At 46.9% G+C, this 20,348-nt stretch overlaps 1 protein-coding gene across 2 annotated transcripts; it reads left to right on the top strand.

The window, feature by feature from the left end:
* Nucleotides 1-7,744: 7,744 nt before the first annotated feature.
* LOC147223244 (GRB2-associated-binding protein 1-like) lies at nt 7,745-18,755 on the top strand. Of its 2 annotated transcripts, XM_086166020.1 has the most exons (13): nt 7,748-8,019; nt 11,757-11,885; nt 12,103-12,268; nt 13,142-13,331; nt 13,623-14,233; nt 14,864-14,946; nt 15,015-15,124; nt 15,429-15,697; nt 15,822-15,893; nt 16,339-16,432; nt 16,866-16,995; nt 17,100-17,234; nt 17,378-18,755. In XM_086166020.1, the coding sequence occupies exons 1-13, from the start codon at nt 7,945-7,947 to the stop codon at nt 17,564-17,566; spliced, it is 2,253 nt and encodes a 750-aa protein (XP_086022146.1). In that variant the 5' UTR covers nt 7,748-7,944; the 3' UTR covers nt 17,567-18,755. The 2 variants fall into 2 exon arrangements, with proteins under 2 accessions (XP_086022147.1, XP_086022146.1); XM_086166021.1 differs by lacking the exon at nt 15,822-15,893 and having other exon boundaries at nt 7,745-8,019.
* The last annotated feature ends 1,593 nt before the right edge of the window (nt 18,756-20,348 follow it).

Here is a 20,348-nt window from a genome sequence, read left to right as displayed (position 1 = left end):
CGTCCCGCCGACAGGGGGCGCTGTTCCCCCCTAGAGGGCCAACAATGACTGTGTCAGAATGTGAAGGAAGAAAGGATATTTCACAGAAATGTACTAAAACTCCTCTAACCTGGTCATCCCTATCATTTTAATATAAAATATCATATGTTTTAACACATATATGCACTAAAACTCCTGTTTTACCTCAACCATTCACACATCATGTCCTAACTGTGTTCTTATCCTTGTTGGTCTCAGGCCATTCGCTTCCTGCTTATTTTTGTTTATTTATTTTAATTTTAATCTTGTCAATACTATTGTCACTCTGTTTATGTTATCGGTTTCGTTGTCTATTAACCCTTTTTCCATTCTGTTGTCCGTTCTTATCCTTGATGTTGCTGCTGTTGTTGTCCTCTCTGTTGTCATTTGTGGATGTCTTTTACTATTTTATAATTGTCTCTATTTATATTTATATTGACATTAATTGACAATATAATGGTTATGCTGCTGTGACAAAAGAATTTCCCCTATGGGGATCAATAAAGTGTATCTTATCTTAACTTGATCAACCCAATCATTTTAATCTAAAATGTAATTCAATATATTTTGTCCCAGAGATGCACTAAAACTCCTGTAACTTGGTCAACCAATCACTTACTCTAAAAAGTTATTTACATATAAAATCAACAAACAAATTAAAGTCTCATTCAAGTTGAAAACAAACAAAGAGCAACCTATCAATCAGTCAATTAGGATGTTGGAAATAAACCTCAGGTAAAGATTAAGAATGATTTTTATTGAATTTTTTTTTTTTTTGGACAATAAAAAAAAAAAACAATAAATTTGAGCGATCACAGTAACAACATCAGACGATCCCTTTCAGAGCCTTCCGTGCAACTTGTGAAGGATATAAAAACAAAGACTCAAAAGAGCTCCTCACCTTGTCCCTGTGGAACATCTTCAGGCTCCGATTGAACAGGATAGAGGTGAGGCTGTGGGTGAAGGTGCGTTTCTCGGCGGTTCCTGTGTCCCGTGGAGAAACAATGCGTTTAGTTTTAAATTAATGATCAAACAATGTTTCCTAGACGTCTTTTAGCTTCGCTTGCTACCAGTCTGGTCCTGCTCATCCTCCTTGAAGATCTTCATTAGAAGATGCAGCCTTTTACTGTTTGACGTACACTTTAATATTATCATTTTGTTAATTTGATATCACAAATTGACAATAAAGCTGACATTGACAGCAAAGGGTTCAAGAAAGCCCAAAGCGAGAAGGTGTCTGTGAGGGTGACCTCCAAAGTGGGAAACAGCGCCCCCTTGTGGAAAAGGGGGACTTCCACAGCACATTCTGGCCTGAGAAGCTGTTCTGCAGTTGGTGTAGGAGCGATTGGAGGGTCAGCAGGGCATCAGTCTGACCTTCCTGACTGCTTCGTCCATCGATGGACCTCCTAAGTCAGGGGTCGGCAACCCGCGGCTCCTTCATCTTTACACCGCGGCTCCGAGCGGCTTGGGAAAATAAATTATACATATTTAATTGAAGTGTATTTCATTTGTGTTAATTCCTTTTTTTTAACTTTCAGTTCTAAGTTGGAAGATTATTGTAATCTTGAAATATTAAATAAAATTATATTCATTATTTTTCGCCGCTCAAAATAACATCACACTGGCCGGTATACCCGCCAGCCGGTAAAGTCCTGATTTGCAGATACTGTGCGCAGAAGTTCAGGAGCAGAAGTCCCATTAACCAGGTAAAATAAATATTTATGAAGATATTTTGCAAATATTTATTTTTTATTGTTTACTGACACAGTGATTTTTTCCCGATTTATTATTAAAATTCAGGTCAAGGCTCCGCTACACGCTCTGAAAGCCCAAAGCTCAAAATGAGTTCATTACATAAATAAAATTTAATTTTCTCTGTAATACTTTGTGAACTTCAGAAGCAACACACTTCACACTTGTTTATACAAAGTGTAAAGGTAATAAAAAGCAATATATACAGTGGTACCTTTATTTTAGACGTCAAAAAGTAACTGCGGCTCCCGGTGTTTTCTTTCCGAGGAAACCGGGCCTGGACTAAGAGGACGCCGAGTCTTCCTCCCTCTTCTCCTCCGATGAGCTTTTTGGTCCAGTGGGCCAATCAGCCGCTCCCGCTTTCCTTTCAACCTGCAGAGATAACACACACACACACACACACACACACATATCTGACAGGATCCAAATCTCTGCTGTTTTATTCAAATGCAAGTGCTTGTCGTAAGACAAGAATCTTACCTCCCACCTTCTCCGCTGCACCTGAGTGTGTTCACCTGTGTTTCTTCAAATTCAGGGTTAGACCTTTGACCTCTAAACAGTATTAGGTCTGCAGATTTCAGCTGGTATCCGCTGGATGTGTTGGTGTCATCTGATTCCTCTGCGGCGATAAGCAGAAGAGAGACGCTCGGCAGAGGAAAGCCTGCGAGAAACTCTGCAGGTGAAGCTGCAACAGGCGATCAAGAGCGGGACTTCAGGTTCTGCTCAAACTCGTGCTTTTGAAGGTGGTCGACGGTTTCCTGCGTGTCTCCAAACAGTCCGCGTTTCCTGTCACACATCACGACTTCCTCGTAATTGTCTTTTTGTCCTTCAGATCACTCCTCTTTGGACCTCGCTTTCTGCGCAGAACCTCAGGAGGCCATCTTCATCACGCTCAACTAGGCAAACATCCTCCTCCTCCCCGTCTTCGCTTTCACCTTCTGTCAGATTTACCTGAGAAGAAAACTGCGACACCACGCGGACAGCTTCACCCTCCACCTGCCTTCCAGCAGAAGACTCTTGGTGTTTGACTGTGGGATGAAGCTGTTGTTCTTCACCTGGTACGGCCAGACCTTCTTCCACATGCTGGCGTGTCTGGAACGCCACCTGGCAGTCATGCATCAAGGAGATGCCCGCCTGCGTCCGGAACATCTGTTTTCCATCATCTCCACCATTTTGGGGGTTCTGCTCGTGAGGTTAATCTTCAAGCCTGGCCTGTAGGATTCTTGGTGCTGCCTCTGCCGCTGCGTCTCCGGGCTCGGACCCTGGCGTGCTGCTCGGAATACTTCTCCACCGAGGCGCTTTGCGTTCCTTCTCGACGACGTCCACTTAGATGCAAGCCGCGGACAAAGGAAAAACGTAAAACAAACGCGACGCCGTTCACAAAGACTTTTCCAAGCGGTAAATGAAGAGCATGGATTAGAACCGATTGACCCTGAAAACGAATGGATTGTTCCAGCCGTAAATTTACTTTGTAAATGCTGCCGTGGAAATGAGACAGAAGCAAATGGAGTTCAAATTCTGTCACTGTGGTGAGAACTTGGCTGCTTTTAGAGATCAGGAGAACCTCAGGAGCTCCTGAGGTGGTCGCTTAATAAATGGATTCTCGCACAGAACAAACATCATCTGGCAGTTCTGCGGTTCTATGGCCTCGTCTAAACAAACACCATCTGATCCGAGGCAGGTGTTCGGACTCTTAAACCACATAAACAAATCTGACTGGTATCCAAGGCCAGGTTTTGAGAAATAGCAACACGGTCACACTGTGTACGTGGTTTCCACAGCGACGTCCCTGCAATCAAATACTTGATTTTCTGCAGGGGTGACGGACAGGTCAGTCACACCAGCCTCAGAATGAGGCGTCCGGTGGCTCGGCTTCGAAGGGGACGCAGGTGGAGACGATCAAATTGACAGAAGAATTTTACGCGAAAGTTTTCAATCGCATGACGAAAAAAATTGTATAAAAAAAAAAAAACAGGGACTCGGTTGCAAATATGTATTTATATTGTGATAGTCACGTTTGCATTTGGGCCTTCCAGATCCTCATTGCACAGAACAATGATAGAAGGTGCTCTTTAAATATTATTATTATTAAAAAGAGGAAAAAGGCCTCAAACAAGCGAAACAAATCAAACATGGCCTCTCTTCGGCGCCGCCGCCTACCGGAAGTAGCTCGGAGCTGAGCGGCGGACAGAACCAATCTCTCGGGGCCGCTCAGGCAGCGGGGTTGGACCGGATCCACTTGAAATCATCTGAACGCCGTCCCAGCGCGTCAAAACCGGTTCGTTTTGTCTTGAATTTACAGGAAACGGAGGTTTGTAGTCCAGTCTTTGGCCGTGAGGAGCGACGCCCGTCCGCCGGTCCCCTCAAACCCCCCCGCCCGCTGAGTGGACTCTCCCGGTTCTGGACGGTTTCCGGTGGTTTTTTTTCCGGTAGCAACATTCACGCTGGGATTTTCACGCTATTTCGGGTTGTTTTCCTTTTATTTTGAGGATTTTATCCTGTCGCCGTCACTTCACATCTTGTTTTTTTTTTTTTTCTTAACTTTTTTTACGTTGTGTTTTGACTTTTCCCACCGGTTGACTTAGCCTCCGCCTCGTCCAATCAGCTTTCTCCTTACTATCACATGACCGGAAGTAGTTTTTCATTGTAATTCAAATCAATAAATATTTTTTTTTCTCCACCCGTGTTTGATTTTCTTCCACTTTCTTGCTCTTTCATAGCCCGCTACTGATTTTCCCCCTTCAAATTTAAATCAAAATAAATATTAGGTTCTACTCTTCCTGCCCGCTGATGCGTTCAGGTACCCGTCTTGGTGACGACACCAATAGATGAGATTTGACTTGACAGATTCAGGGTGTTTATTAGATTTTAGAAAGGACAACCAGAGTTTCAGTCAGAAGAATCCAGCAGCGAAACGAAACAAAACAAAACAAAGCAGCGACCCCACGACCCCGAGCACAGGTGTCACATCTTCTACCGGTAACCGTCTTCCAACATCTCCACATCAATTCAAATAAAATTTCAATCGTAAAATATCAAACATTTTTTCGTGAAATTTTAAATGTTTGCCCTTTTCTTCTCATCATTAAATCTGTAAAATTGGTGAGTAAAAAAAAAGCTATAAAATTGCTTCAAAATAAACAGGACACCTGCAATAAATGAATGAATAAAAATAAAATTATCGCACCCTCATCATAAAGTATTGCATAAAAACAAGTGAAATTGTCAAGAAATTCCCAATATATTTGCTGAAAAATCCCCCCAAAAAACTCATGAAATTTTGAAATTATGCACAATTTTTTTTTTTTTTTGTGCAATCTAAAGCAACGGCAAAAGACACGTGAGAAAGATTTGAAAAGAACGACCTCAAAATGGCTCAGGTTAAAATATAAACACACGATAAGTCGCGATGAACCGACATCACTTGTGTCCGCAGCAGGGCAGTTTTCCCGCCCGGTGCAGGAACATGACTGGCAGAACGTAGCTGGTGGGCAAACAGAAAAACATCCCGGACATCTGCACCAGGCAGGCGTCCTCCCTGTGCGACAGCGAGGTGTTGGCCAGGGTGAAGCAGACCAGATTCCCCACGAACCTCAGCAGCAGGACGGCCTGGATGACGGCGATGGTGACGAACGCTCTTCGCTTGGAGCGGTCCGCCTTGTGGCCTCTCCCTTCCCCCGGCCCCGGCCCGATCAGGACGCAGAGGACGGAGGCGCCGCAGAAGGAGATGACGGCCAGCGAGAAGCAAACGTAGGAGAAGAACACGATCATGTTGATGTTGGAGCTGAGAAGAAAGCGCAGCGTCATGACGGCGGTGCAGATCAGCCAAACGCATCCCGTGCTGAGGTTGCGGATCCCGACGCCGCCGGTCTTGCTCAGGCCCAGGTAGGCGACGGGGCGGGAGATGGCCAGGTAGCGCTCCAAGCAGGTGAGGATGTGGAAGCCCATCTTCACGCAGGAGACGATGGGGAATATTTTAAAACCCACGTTCCACGCCTCCCACCGGTGCAGGACGGAGCCGTAGCACATCAGGGCCGACCCGCAGATTCCCAGCAGCTCCATGACCGCCATGTGGTAGGCGAAGACGTCGGCCGGGTTCGACGCCACGCCGGCGCGCCGCTTCCTCCGGCGCCTGAAACCCATGAGGAGGACGGCGCCGGAGAGCGGGAGGAGGAAGAGGGTGTTGGTGGCCGTGAAGGCGGAGAAGATGTAGGACGCTCGCGCCGAGAAGAAGCAGGGCAGGGAGTGGGCGGAGGTGTTGGAGGGATCATGGAGGGAGATGTTGGAAGATCTCCTGCTGTCGTCCATGGCTTGGGGAGGTGAGAAGCTGCTCGGTGGCGCCCCCTAGTGGTTGGAGATGGAATAGCGCAATCACAGAGCTTCCAAAAAAGAAAACATAACGAGCATCTTGTCAACCACGGAAACACGATCTGCAAAGAAAATACATCGTTGGACTGTTTGATCAAATACTGTGACTCATCTTTCATTCTACGCTTATTCGCAAAATTAGAACGTTAACCATCGGGGGGCTTTTGGTTGACAGGAATCCCTTTCTTTTTCCAGAGGATTCAGATGTATCTGTTCATCTGAATGTCTCGTGTTACCGGTCGATAACAAGAGTACGTTTCAGCGAAAGCTACATCTCTCCTCTGGTCGGAAACAAATAATTTTCATGAATTTACCCGACGACTCCAAAAACGCTTTAACCGTCGAAAAGAAAAAGCTTTATTTTGTGAAAAGAGCCAGAAGGTGAGCGTTTACCTTGTTTCTTCTTCGGTGTCTTCACACTCACTGACTGATAGACTGATATCTGTCCCAAATATAGTGTGTCTGTGTGTGTGTGTGTGTGTGTGTGTGTGTGTGTTTACATGCCGCACAGGTTATATTTTTTGCATGATGATAAATCCTGCAGTTAATAGTCAGTATTTAGAAGGCAAATCCTCTGGCCAAGTGGAGTCCAACTGCCGTGGAGGCCAAAAACCACCTGGCCACTGGGGCAGCAACAACCTCATGGAAGAGTCAAAAGAACAGATATTTTCATTCATGTTAGATTATTTTTTTCCATGTTTTGGTGAAATATAGTGCTTGTATTGAATTTGTATCCAGGATATTAATGCTATTTTACATTTCGTGTTCCTGTGATTTCTGCAGAAGCACCCCGATACTTGATGGTGGTTTCTGATCTGGAGTCAATCATTTTCATAAACCGACCCGTGGAGTCAAATCAGCTGAGCTTTGATTCAAATCCCGAGCAGCAGCTGCAGGCCTCTGGACCGACGGGTCCATGGTGTTTGTGTCAAACAGGAAAAAGGTTTTCTTGAGGCTTAAAATTCTACATCTGCATCAAAACATGATTTAGTATTGAAAAAGAAATAAAATTCATCCTAAAATGTGCCACAAAATAACAAACAAGGTCACTGTGTCAAAGGGATGGATTTGACTTGTTGCAAGCACCGCGGTGGCCGCTAGGGGGCGCTAATGTGCAATATTTGATGACACTGACTACAAATACCTTATTATTATACAATTATAGATATTAATTTTATTGGTCTAATGGACAATTCATTCCGGATTTTTTGATCTTACATAATAGACACAAAATTAAATAAACATTGTATGACAACCGTCTATTCAACTGAAGTGTTAATTTTCTTTCTTTAATACTGTTTCCTTCTCGTTGCATGAATGCACTTTTTTTTAACCGTCTGTTTTTCTTTTGCTAGCAAAAATATAATTCCACGCATCTGACAAGAAACACTCAGAGAAGTATGAAATGAATAAAATGAAGGTGTTACACAGTTATAGATTCATAACAATAACAATAATAATTCTAGAGAGGATTCATTTGCTTAAAATAGCACACGTTGTGGATTTCCACAGATCATAAAGACTCTCACACACACACACACACACACACACACACACACATCTAGAGTTTCCTGCAGGAATGCAGCAGAAGGAATGTCCCCATGGAGTGAAGGAAGGAAGGAAGAGGAGGAGTGAGGAAGAGGAGGAAGAGGGAGGAGTCCCTGTGCTGGGAAGCCAAGCTCCTCAGAAGGAGGTGTGACTCCGTCCCGGCCGCCGGCGAGGCAGCGGCTCCCGTCCATTCCTCTCGCCCGGAGGACTAATCGATCGATCGGATATCGGGTTATTGATCGCGAGGGGGCGGGCAGGATGAGCGGGGAGGGGGAGGTGGTCTGCGAGGGCTGGCTGAGGAAGTCTCCTCCGGAGAAGAAGCTCCGACGCTACGTGAGTATCTTATCTTATCGCACCTTCGACCTCTCGGCCTCCGCTGGGTTTTTAGTTTTCTCTCATTTTCACACACACTCTTGTGTTTTTGTGTAAAGTCCCCCCTCACCCAAAAAATTCCATGAATTTATTTCAATTATTTCTGTTTTTATGTGATTTTTTTTTTTTTTTGTCCCCTTTTTTTTTTTTTTTAAATTGAATTGATATTATTTTTCCTGCAATTTCCTGAATGGGTCTCAGGAGTGGAAACCCTTGAAAACAAACTAAAGACACGGTGGAAGTGTGTAAAGCATCTCAAGGTGCTGCTTCTCCATCCTGATGTTCAGGTTGGAAACCATGAAGAAACATAAGATGTTCATTTGAAAAGTTTTTCAGGAATTTGGGCTTGAATTCATTGAAAGGCTTGATTTTTACATTTTTTTTCTTCTTTTTTTTTGGATGAACCCCCAACACACACACACACACACACACACACACACACACACACACACACGCTGCGTGTCTGGCATGCCTGGCTGGTGAGTCGGCTGATCCCATCTGGGTGTTTGCGGAGAAAGTGAAGAAAGAGAAACATGTTTGGATTGGAACCTTCAAAATAAGAGCTCTGGCCTTTTGGTCTGCAGAGCGTCTCCATCGCCACGGTAACCAAAGAATTACTTTAAGCTTTTATTCGTAAACGGTTAAAAGATCAGATTAAGAACGGAAGCGGCAGGAGAAAAACTCCTGCAGTAAATCTTCATCTCACTTCTACTGAGAAAGAAGAAGCTGCAGCAAATGTCAGACCTCCAGAAACAAGAAGACGGACGCTTCCAGCCTCAGAAGACCTGCACGCTCATCTCCATGCTGGTATACACAGCACTGTGTGTACACACACACACACACACACACACACACACCCTGCCGGGCCATCTGTGTGTCCACTGTCAACACACACACACTGTTCCTGTGAAACAGTAGGCCAAAGTTCATACAGCACCTCATCGTAGACTCCTGTGTGTGTGTGTGTGTGTGTGGTGATTGTGAACATGTGTGTGTGTGTGTGCGTGTGTGCATGCGTGCATGTGTGTGTGTATGGTGATTGTGAGTCAGTATATGTGTGAGTGAGTGCGTGTGTGTGCGTGCATGTGTGTGTGTGGCGATTGTGAGTGAACGTGTGTGTATATGCCGATTGTGAGTGTGTGTGCGTGTGTGTGTGTATGCCGATTGTGTTTGTGTATGTGTGTGGCGATTGTGAGTGAATGTGTGTGTATATGCCGATTCTGAGTGTGTGTGTGTGTGTGTGTGTGTGTGTGTGTGTGTATGGCTATTATGAGTGTGTGTGAGTATGGCGATTGCGACTGAGTATGTGTGCAGCAATTGTGAATGTGTGTATGTGTTTATATGCTGATTGCTTGTGTGTGTGTGTGTGTGTGTGTGTGTGTTATGTAATAAGCTAATCACTCTCAGCTGCTCGGGGGAGGGGCTTCCCCCGAGACTTACAAGATGTTTGAACACACACTGAAATCTTCTGCATCTGACCCTTGCAGCAGCAGTGTGTGTGTGTGTGTGTGTGTGTGTGTGTGTGTGTGTGTGTGTGTGTGTGTGTGTGTGTGTGTGTGTGTGTGTGTGTGTGTGTGTGTATTTTCAATAAATGCTGGTCGTTGTTTATCTACACTGGTTTGAAATAATCTAATAGTCTAAAAAACACAAAAAAAACACTTTGCAGACGAGAGCTGAGAAGAATCCTGATTTGATTGATTGATTGATTGATTGATTGATTGATTGATTGATCGATCGCAGCTGTCTGGGCCAGGTACAGAGACAAACCCTCTCATTCACAACACATGGGGTCTCCAGTGAAGCTCCTGCATGGGTTTGGACCGTTGGAGGAACCCGGAGAACCTTGAGGAACCCAAACAGGGAGAAGATGGAGACTCCACAGAGAAAGGGAAGCCAACCAGGGACCTTCTGGATGTGAGACACCGGCGCTGAGCGCTTTAGCTGAGTTTGTTTGATCACTAAAACAAAAATGGTAAACAAGAGATGGAGTAGAATACTTATGGAGGACCTGATGGAGAAGCTGGGTGTAGAAGGTGGAGCTGAGGCACCGTGGGGGGGGAACCCCTGTCAGGGTCAAAGGTCACTGTAAACAAAAGATGGAGACCAAAGGGACGTGTGAGAAAGGTGAAAGGTGGAGAAGACGGTGAAGATGAGGAGGAACCTGAGCTGAGCAGCAGAAGATAAACACCTTCAATCAGAGGCCACGTCAGACTGGCATTTCCTGCAGGGCCACTTCCTGTTCCTGTTTGGAGCGAGAGGAAGCCTGCTGCCATTGTTGATCACACACACACACACACACACACACACACACACACACACACACACACACACACTTGTGTTAGTGCCCCCACCAGTAGGGGGCGCTGATGTTCCACTCCCTCTGAATGGAGGAGTGTGTGTTTGTAGATGTTGACATGGATCTCCAGGTTGTATCTCCTCCTGTCCTGGAGGTGAGGTCTTCTCTGGCTGCTCCAGGTCTTCACCATGCAGAACTTCTTGCTAATGGAGATGCATTGATCATCTGAGCAGTGAGATGATCACTTCTAACAGGAGAAACATTGATTATTGATTTGATGTACATTTCTTGGTCAGGCTTTGTTTTGCTTGCCTGGCACCTTGTCTGTGTGTGTGTGTGTGTGTGTGTGTGTGTGTGTGTGTGTGTGTGTGTGTGTGTCTGTCTGTGTGTGTGTGTGTGTGTGTGTGTGTGTGTGTGTGTGTGTGTGTCTGCTGCAGACCTTTATAGAATCATGTAACTTATCACACACCTGCATTCACAACCACAAATATACAAACACACAGATGCACACACACACACACACACACACACACCTGCCACACAACTGCAAACACAAGTACATGCACACACAACCACAGACACACACATTACCACAAGCACGGCACAAAATCACAAACACCCATTCACACATCCACACATACATACACACACGCACACATAAACACACACATACACCACACAAACACACGTGCACTCACAAACCCTCATACACATGGCAAACGACCACAAACACACATATACACACACACACACACACACACACAACCGCAAACACAAGTGCACACAGGCATGCACACACATATACACACTTTCACATACAGGACACACACAAACACACACACACATGCATAAACATTCGTATACATGCATGTGAACATACATATTCACACACATTCACGTACACATGCATACATAAACACACACACACAGCACACAACCACAAACACAGGTGTACACACACACACACACACACACACACACACACACACACACACACACACCTCTGAGTCAGCGCTGCCAGAGTAGCAGCCTCCTGTGAAGACGATCTGTGTGAGACGTCCCACAGGTTCTCAGTCCTCCAGCAGAAGTTCCTCCTCTCTCCATCTCAGGAAGGTCCATGGAAAGCAAAGACCAGGACCAGGATTCCATCTCAGACCGAAGCTGGACCTCCGAGAAGAAACCACATGATGGCAAATTATTACTTTACATTAAAAGTCACACAGGTGGTTTGGAGGCGCGGCGGTTAGAACCTCCTTCTCACAGCCAGAAGGTCACCGGTTGGACGTTCTCCTTGTGTCTGCGTGGAGCTCCTCAGGGTTCTCCGGGTTCCTCCCACAGGCCAAACACAGGAGAAGCAGAGCAGATGGATGGATGGATGAGTGACGGCGTGGTGTCTCTGCAGGCCTGGAAGCGGCGCTGGTTCGTGCTCCGCAGCGGGCGGCTGAACGGAGAACCTGACGTCCTGCAGTACTTCAAGAACCAGCACTCACGGCGACCAATCAGATCGATCAACCTCAACATGTGCGAGCAGGTACGCACACACCTGCACACACACCTACACACACCTGCACACACACCTACACACAGGTGGAAGCGAACCCCATTCTTTGGTTCTTTGAGACCTCCAGGCTGTGAGGAACACCTAAGGAACATCTCCGTCGTACATCCCTCACCTCTTGGGAACATCTCAGGAACATCTCAGTGACTCCATGGAGTGTTTGGAGTCACACGAGCGTCTGCCCCCGCAGGTGGACGCCGGCCTGACCTTCACCAAAAAGGAGCTGGAGAGCAGCTTCGTGTTCGACCTGCGGACGGGGGAGAGGACCTGGTACCTGGTGGCCGAATCGGAGGAGGACATGAACCGCTGGGTGTCGGCCATCTGCCTGCTGTGCGGCTTCAACCCCACCGACGACGGTACGGAGCTCTCCATCTGTCCATCATCTACATCCACCCATGATCTGAGCACCATCTGTTCTTCTGTCCATCCTCAATCCGTGTGTCCACCATCCATCCACCCATCATCTGCCCATAATGTCTCCATCTAACCCTCATCAACACATCTGTCCACCATCTATCAATACCTTCATGCATCCATCTGTCCACCATCCATCTATCAATACCTTCTAGTGTCCATCATCCATCTATCAATACCTTCATGTGTCCATCATCCATCTATCAATACCTTCATGTGTCCATCATCCATCTATCAATACCTTCTAGTGTCCATCATCCATCTATCAATACCTTCATGTGTCCATCATCCATCTAGCAATACCTTCATGCATCCATCATCCATCCATCTGTCCATCATCCATCTATCAATACCTTCATGTGTCCATCATCCATCTATCAATACCTTCTAGTGTCCATCATCCATCTATCAATACCTTCATGTGTCCATCATCCATCTATCAATACCTTCATGTGTCCATCATCCATCTATCAATACCTTCATGTGTCCATCATCCATCTATCAATACCTTCATGTGTCCATCATCCATCTATCAATACCTTCTAGTGTCCATCATCCATCTAGCAATACCTTCATGCATACATCATCCATCTTTCTGTCCACCATCCATCCATCCATCACTAAATGTGCTCATCATAGGTTCACCATTACTACCTCTAGCAGGTCATCCATCCATCCATCCATTCACCTGCCATCTGTCCTTCATCTAACCATCTGTCCAGAAAATCACTGTTGACAAATATGGATATGAATATAGTTAAAGCTCACCAGAAAACTGTTGACCATCAATCTGACAAGGTCTGGTTGTCCTCCAGCTCCTCCTGCTGCTCCCTCCTCTACCTCGCTCACCCTCCCCAACAACCCCCGTGGTGGACCTGCTGCTGTCGCCGTGGGGACGGGACAGATCCCGCCGCCCTACGACCCGGTGAGGGTTGGTCACCTGCAGGGAGACGGCGGCGGAGAGGACGACTACCTGTGGCTGTCACACTGCCAGAGTCACCTCAGGTGAGAACTTCAGAAGAAACTTGGGACGTGGAAGCAGGAAGAGAAGACCGCATCATATCTGGATACAGATACAGGAAATATTAGATTTATTTGTTGTCATGGGTCTCTTCACGGTATATTTCACGCTGGATGGTGTTTAGTCTACCCGCCTCACCAGCGCCCCCTAGTGGTCACCGGTAGAATTGCAACTGTTTATTTTGCGGCCTGCCTGTCAAACTCCCGTCTTTTCAAATGATTCTTCTGACACGTCAGCGGTGTGCGTGAGGTTCACTGCTCCTGTCTCATCTCCAGGCCTCCTGGTTCCTCTACATCTCTGGAAACCGACAGCGGCGACGTCCTCTTCCCCCCCCAGTCATCGTCGTCCTCCTCCTCCTCTTCCCCGTCCCTCCTCCCCGGCGGCCATTTTCCTCCTCCGTCCTCTTCCAGGACGGCCCCCTTGTCCGTCGCCTCCCTGACCGGCCCCTTAAGCCAGTCTCTGGACGGCGGCTCGACCTCTGACCTCCAGAGACGAGGGGGCGTCAGGCCCCGCTGTCACCCGTCCCCCCATCCCCGAAAGCATTCCCTGGACTTCCACCTGCGTCCCGTGGTGATCCCTCAGTGCGACATGGCCGGCGGCTACCAGATCCCTCGCCCGACGTCGGCGCCGCAGCCGCCCCCGCCCCGCCGCCCGTCCTCCACCCCCAGCATCGACTCGCTCTCCCAGGCCGAGCTGCACGCCTCCACCCCGACCCCGCCGCCACGCCCGCCCAAGCCCCCCGCCGCCGCCCTAGGGGACAGCCCCACCCTCGGGAGAGCGCCCGCCACGCCGCCCCGGTCCGCTTCGGAGTCCGAGCGGAACCGGAACAACGAGGGCGGGCCGCCTCGCAGCAACCCGGTCAGCGCCTCCCCTTGCACCCTCCCAGGTGACCTTTGCACACATTGAGCGCTAAAACAGCAGGAACACGACACATCTGACGGCTGCTCTTTAAGGTGCAGGATTAGCTAGTTAGCTTAGCACAGTGAATGGTAGCCTATGGAATCAGTAGTTTTGAAAGCTGCACAGTCCTACACTCCAGAGACACACACCTTCGTGCTAGCTAGCTTAGCACAACGAACGGGGAAGGAGGAAGGACAGTGATCGTCTGCTTTTTAGTCCATCTGGTTTTATTTCTAGCCTTAGAAATAACAAACTTTAACAATAACAAACTATTTTGAAGTGGATATTCTGCCAAAGCACAACACGTTAGATATTTCACTGGTGGCAGCGGCAATGACTCTGCCATTGTGTTTCACTTCCTTCTTTCTTAAATAAAAACACGTTGCGGTGTTGAGATCAACCCGCATGATGTGCTAAAGAGGCTTTGGGCTGAAAAGCGGCTGCATTCATTCATTAAATCCTCACATTCAAACACTTTGTGCCCGTTTGCATCACATCGGCCGATTAAAGGCTCACAATCCCAGCTGAGCTTTAGAAACACCTGCACACACTCACACTCTGACGCAGACACACACACATTACAGCAGACTAAATGCGGCAGAGTGTGTTTTTCCAGGCTACGAGCCGTCCAGCACCCCGCGCTCTCTGTCGGACAGGGCCAGCATGTTCGAGTTCAGCGACAGCTTCAACAGCTACTTTGTGAGTTGGAAACCTCTCAGTGTTAAATACAAACAGAGAGGCGTCTCTCACCCCGCCTTGTCTCTCAGTTCAACAAAGGCATGGTGCCTCTGGGGAGCGTCTGCTCCGAGGACGACGAGGTGGATGAAAACTACGTTCCCATGAGCGCCGCCACCACAGAGCCTCCCGTCGCAACGCGGTGAGACGGCAGCCGACGAGCCGAACGCCTCCTATGCCTTCCAGTTAGCATCGCCGAGCTAGTTAGGATCAGCTGGATCCAAACATGACAGAAAACTGTTTATGCCTTGGTGAAGTGCACACCTGAAACCCAAAAATTATCCTCTGACAGGTGCACAGCTAACAGAGTGACTCTTGACAAATACAACGCCAACTCAGTGACCCTAAAAAAGTGCCATGTTAACGGTGACCCTTAGCAAGCACGATGCTAACTCACTGACCTTCACCCCCACTATTTTCATTCCTATCTTTCTGTCCTGCTCCAGAGCTTCTCCAGCGTCCCCTTCAGGCCAGGACATCAGCTACATGCCCATGACCCCTGTCCCCGTCAACCAGCCGGCCCTGCCAGGCTCTGGCGCCGGCGATCCGGCGTCCCTGGGGAGGCAGGTCCCTCCCCCGGCCCACATGGGCTTCCGTAGCCGGACCCTAAACCCCATGACCCCGCCCCTCCGCAGGAACAGCACTACCGGCGGGGGTGCAGAGGTGGAGGCCACGCCCCCTCCCATCCACCGCAACCTGAAACCACAGCGGCGAGGTGAGGAGGTTCACGGCGCCATCGCCGCGCCCAGAAAACATCTGAAGGTGGCTGAACGTTAGATAACAAAACGGACCGTGATTGTGGACATCTTTAAATTGGCCGTTGTTGTGGGTCGCTGCAGGGGTGTGTGTGTCGCCACCTGCTGAGGGGAATGAAGGCCAGCATGCCAGGGACAACACACACAAGATCAGAGGTGCAACACACACACACACACACACACACGAGGGTCAAAATTCACTCGTGATATTGTTAATAATTATAATTCCTGTCAGGAAGCTCACAGATCATCAGCGGCTTGTAGGACGGACATCCAGCTGAGTCGGTTGCATATTAACATGAGATGTCCGTTTCTTCATTGCGAGACATACATGCTAATGCAAAGTAACATGGCGTTGAAAACTTGAGTAGGTTCATTCCTCTCTATAGCACTTATCTTGGGGATCACAGGGACATACTTCCCTTGAGAACAATCCTGAAGTATTGAATTGTCTCTGCAGAAATGTTCCTTGTAGTTTCTACATGAACTTTAATTATTTACCTGGATGAGTGTACACACTCTCACACACACACATACGTGTTTTCTGGATGGACAGTATTGTTGACTAGGTCTCAGTGATGTTTAACCTCTGGTCTCCCAGTGAAACCGACTCCTCTCGACATCAGGGCTCAGCAGGACTGGCAGGAAGTCCCGCCTCCGGTCCGATCACCAGTCACCAGAACCTTCACACGAGAGTGAGTGTGTCTGTTTGTCACTGTGTGTGTGTGTGTGTGTGTGTGTTCAGATCCATATTTAACATTGACATCGCAACATTATGCCCATCTCACTCAATTTTGGGGTGTGGCGCCCCCTTGTGGTCACCAAAGGCATTACAAGTCTTCACTAACATTAAAAATAGCAGCTGGAAATGTTGATATTATATTTGGACATTATTCAATGTTTACAATGTTTTGTAAACCGAGAAGGTTTAGCTTTTACGCTATCATTGTAATCAAAATAAGAAAAAAATGACCTTTTGGGCTGGATACAGTGTCTCTAATTAGATGATGTTTAAAATGTACCAAATAAAAATCGCTCTTTAGATTTTAAGTTTTAACTTATATATACTCTACACATTTATATGTAATTTTGAATATTGTTCTTCATGTGTGTGCTCACCTGTGACAGTCCATCCTGCCGTCGTTCGGTGCGGCCCAGCTCGTCTCACAGCTCGTCCCCGTCCTCGGACTCCGAAGACCCCGACGACAGTTATGTTGCCATGACAACCTCCAGCCTCAGCTTCAGCGCCGGAGAGCCGGTGAGACCACTCAGACCGGCTCCTCGTACTCCTTCTCCATCCACATCTTCTCTCACCTAACTGTGCATGTGTGTGTGTGTGTGTGTGTGTGTGTGTGTGTGTAGTCTCTGAGGCTCAAGCTGCATCGAGCATCGGAGGGTGGAGTCAGCAGCCCGTTACTACGGCGACCCAGGGGTGAAAAACAGGTGGAATATTTGGACCTGGACCTCCACACAGGGCGAGCCACGCCAACAGGACAGGTAGCCTCCGTGCATGTGTGTGTGTGAGGGTTGTAACGATGTTTAGTTGAACCGGACTGGTGTAGTACCACCTCTTGCCAGAGGGGTCGCCAAAATCCAAACCGTCACTGTTTCTGCTGAAGCTGGAAAACTCCTCTGCGCAGAAACGCTGCACGGCAGACGGCGGCGGCGGGGACGACAACAAGCAGGCGGGCACGGGTGAGGAGCGTGCACGTGGAGAGCGCTCACGCGTGGACTACGTGGTGGTGGATCCCAAGAGGACCAGAGCCCTGAGGAACACCCGGGAGGCCTGGCACGATGGCAGGATGTCCACGGACAAGGACAAAAGCTAGAAACAGGAACAAGGTCCGGATCCTCCGCAGCTGGAAGAGTCACGGCAACAATCAATCCATCAGATCTTTAACACAAATACAGTAGTGAAGAGAAGAAACAAACACAAAGAACAGTCTGACTGGTTGGTCGAGTTCATAGTTGTATATTTCATATGTGGATGAAGAGATTTAGAATTATTTAAGAATTAAATCTTTTAGAGTAAAATGTAACATTATTGAAACGTGGTCAATATGTTGTGTATTATAAGAGGATCAAATAGAAGCTGAGAACAACCACTCACACACATTGAAGACTCTCCAACACTTTCTTCTGACCATCTCATTCCTGAAAACCAGCGGGAAATTAATTTTGTTTAATGATTACATTACATTACATTACATTACATTGAATTTGGCAGACGCTTTTATCCAAAGCGACTTACAATAGAGGACATAGGGACTGCAAATACACTTGCAAATACACGATGCACAGGAAATATACAGAACAGTAAGCTGGGGTTAGTGAGTTTTTTGGGTTTTTTTGACAAAGACGTACACAAACGTACACACACTGCATAGCCTAACTTGCTGCCTAACCTGATCTGGGGCATCAGCGCAGTGAAAAGTCCTGAAAGAGGAACGTTTTTACCTGTTTCTTGAAGGTTGAGAGAGATGATGCTCGTCTTGTTGCTTCCGGAAGTTTGTTCCACCACTGAGGTAGTAGAACTGAGAACAGTTTTGCCTGAGATCGCTTAGAGCGAGCAGAAGGTACTGCTAGTACCATCCTGCCATCTAATGATGCAGTCAAAGCTTCTGTCTGGACGATGTGATGCAGGAAACAGGAAGCAAAGATGAGCCCTTTAATCCCACTCTTCCTCTCTTTTTTACATCCATGGTACATTCTGGTTGTTACTCCAGTTCAACATCAACCAGTTTTCATAAAAGTGACCGACAAAACACCAGAAATTAACCAGAATCAAACACAAGACACCCGACAGGATCATGGAAAGTCAATATACATGGTGATTTAGGGTGGACATTTTCCAAATAACAAACCTAAGGGAGGGCCAGTCATTGTTTCCTGACTTTTGCTGAGATGCTCTGGATGTGTGTGGAATCAGGGCGCCGTGGCCTCCAGGGCTGCAGACCACTCTGATTCTGTGGGGAGAGTGTGATATGATGAATAAAACCAATGAAGAGAGAAACACAATTGGTCTTTTTTTTTTGTGAGTTGGAGGAGGAAAACCCTGAATTATCCAACACCGTGTATGTTGTGTTAACTATGTCTATTTACCTGAGTCATGGTCGTGCGATTTTGTGTGTGTGTGTGTGTGTGTGTGTGTGCGCAACCGAGCACCGATTGGATATGTACCTTAAATTTGTTGAATTTGTAACATGAAATGAAGCCTTCCTATCGATCTATCTTATGCGTCTATCAGTCTGACTTGGATAAACATTACGTCATAGTAAAAGCGAAGTGGTTTCGTTGCAATTTAGAATTAAACTCTGGTTGGGAACGTTTGCCAACCTTTTCCTGCATATTTACATTTTCAAATCATTTGCACAGATTTAAAAAAAAAACATTTTAGTTTATTAAAATGTATTCCTTGCTAATTTGATTGCACAGTTTTGTCGATGTTGTGCTTGGGAAAGTCTAGTTTTGATTTCTGGGGTGGGGTTTCCGTGGTGATTCCTGCATCTGTAATTTCCGAGCTGCTCCTGAACGCAACGCAGCGGAGCTGTTCGAGGTCCTGAAACCCTGTTGTTCCCTCACGCGGATCACGTGACTTCTTGTTGTTTTTTTTTTGTTTTTTTTGTTTTTTGTTTTGTTTTTTTGGTTTTGTTTTTGTTTTTATCTTTTCCCACCGGGGTAAATATGTGAACTATATCATCTTTGTAAAGAAAGATGATAGCTACTCAAATTAGCAATGTTACGAATCCACACAAAAGCCGGGCTTCCCCTCGGTCACGTGACTGATCGACGTCATCGATCGGCATCGCCGGTCGAACATCGGTGACGCGGTGACGTCACAGAAAGGAAAACCGTCGGGGCTCCGAAGATCGTTTATGAACAAAAGATGGAGGGTTTGTGCGGCGAAGCCTCGTTACTATAGCAACGTAACGGAAATACAAGGGGGGACATGACCGCACGCATTGGCACGAATCGGGGGGATTTCAAATAAAAATTTGAAAAAGTGTGTCTGAATATCAGAGTTGTAGCTGATACGATTTATTTTATAAATCAAATCCTGCCTGTTTGTTGATTTATGTTATTCTTGTCAGTGCTATTATCGCTCTGTCTATATTGGCGTTAAGTTTTGGTTGTCTATTTTGTTCTCTCTGCTGTCTTTGCATTTGTGGGTGCCTTTTACTTTTCTAATTTTCTGTCTCTTTGTATTTATATTCATATTTAATGACACTTTTACTTTCCCGTAATAAAGGGGTTCTATGTGATAGAAGACTTTCAGCCAGAAGAAAAGGAAAGGTGGACAAGACAGTGGTGAGACCAGCGATGATGTTTGGACTAGAAACTGTTCCAATGACCAAAAGACAGCAGGCAGAACTAGAGGTTGCAGAGATGAAGATGTTGAGGTTCTCTTTGGGAGTGACCAGGATGGAGAGGATCAGGAATGAGTCTATCAGAGGAACAGCACATACTAGATGTTTTGGAGAGAAGGTCAGAGAAGCCAGACTGAGATGGTTGGGTCATGGACAGAGGAGGGATAGAGAATATATTGGTAGACGGATGCTGGAATTGAGGTCTGGAGGAAGACCAAAGAGAAGATTTATGGACGTAGTGAGA

Source organism: Fistularia commersonii, chromosome 19 (genome assembly GCF_037954325.1).
Source record: "Fistularia commersonii isolate RoL2024-O1a breed Wild chromosome 19, RoL_Fcom_v1.0, whole genome shotgun sequence".
NCBI classification, from domain to species: domain Eukaryota; kingdom Metazoa; phylum Chordata; class Actinopteri; order Syngnathiformes; family Fistulariidae; genus Fistularia; species Fistularia commersonii.
Note: the sequence above shows the minus strand (reverse complement) of the source record. Positions and strands in the feature narration are given on the sequence as shown.

What these genes read in the sequence shown, in the direction of transcription:
- LOC147223244 (XM_086166020.1), top strand. Translation starts at nt 7,945, where the DNA reads ATGAGCGGGGAGGGGGAGGTGGTCTGCGAGGGCTGGCTGAGGAAGTCT. An exon ending in AGAAGAAGCTCCGACGCTAC is followed by an intron (nt 8,020 to 11,756) that starts GTGAGTATCTTA and finishes GTGTCTCTGCAG; the next exon opens with GCCTGGAAGCGGCGCTGGTT. An exon ending in CCTGAAACCACAGCGGCGAG is followed by an intron (nt 15,698 to 15,821) that starts GTGAGGAGGTTC and finishes GGGTCGCTGCAG; the next exon opens with GGGTGTGTGTGTCGCCACCT.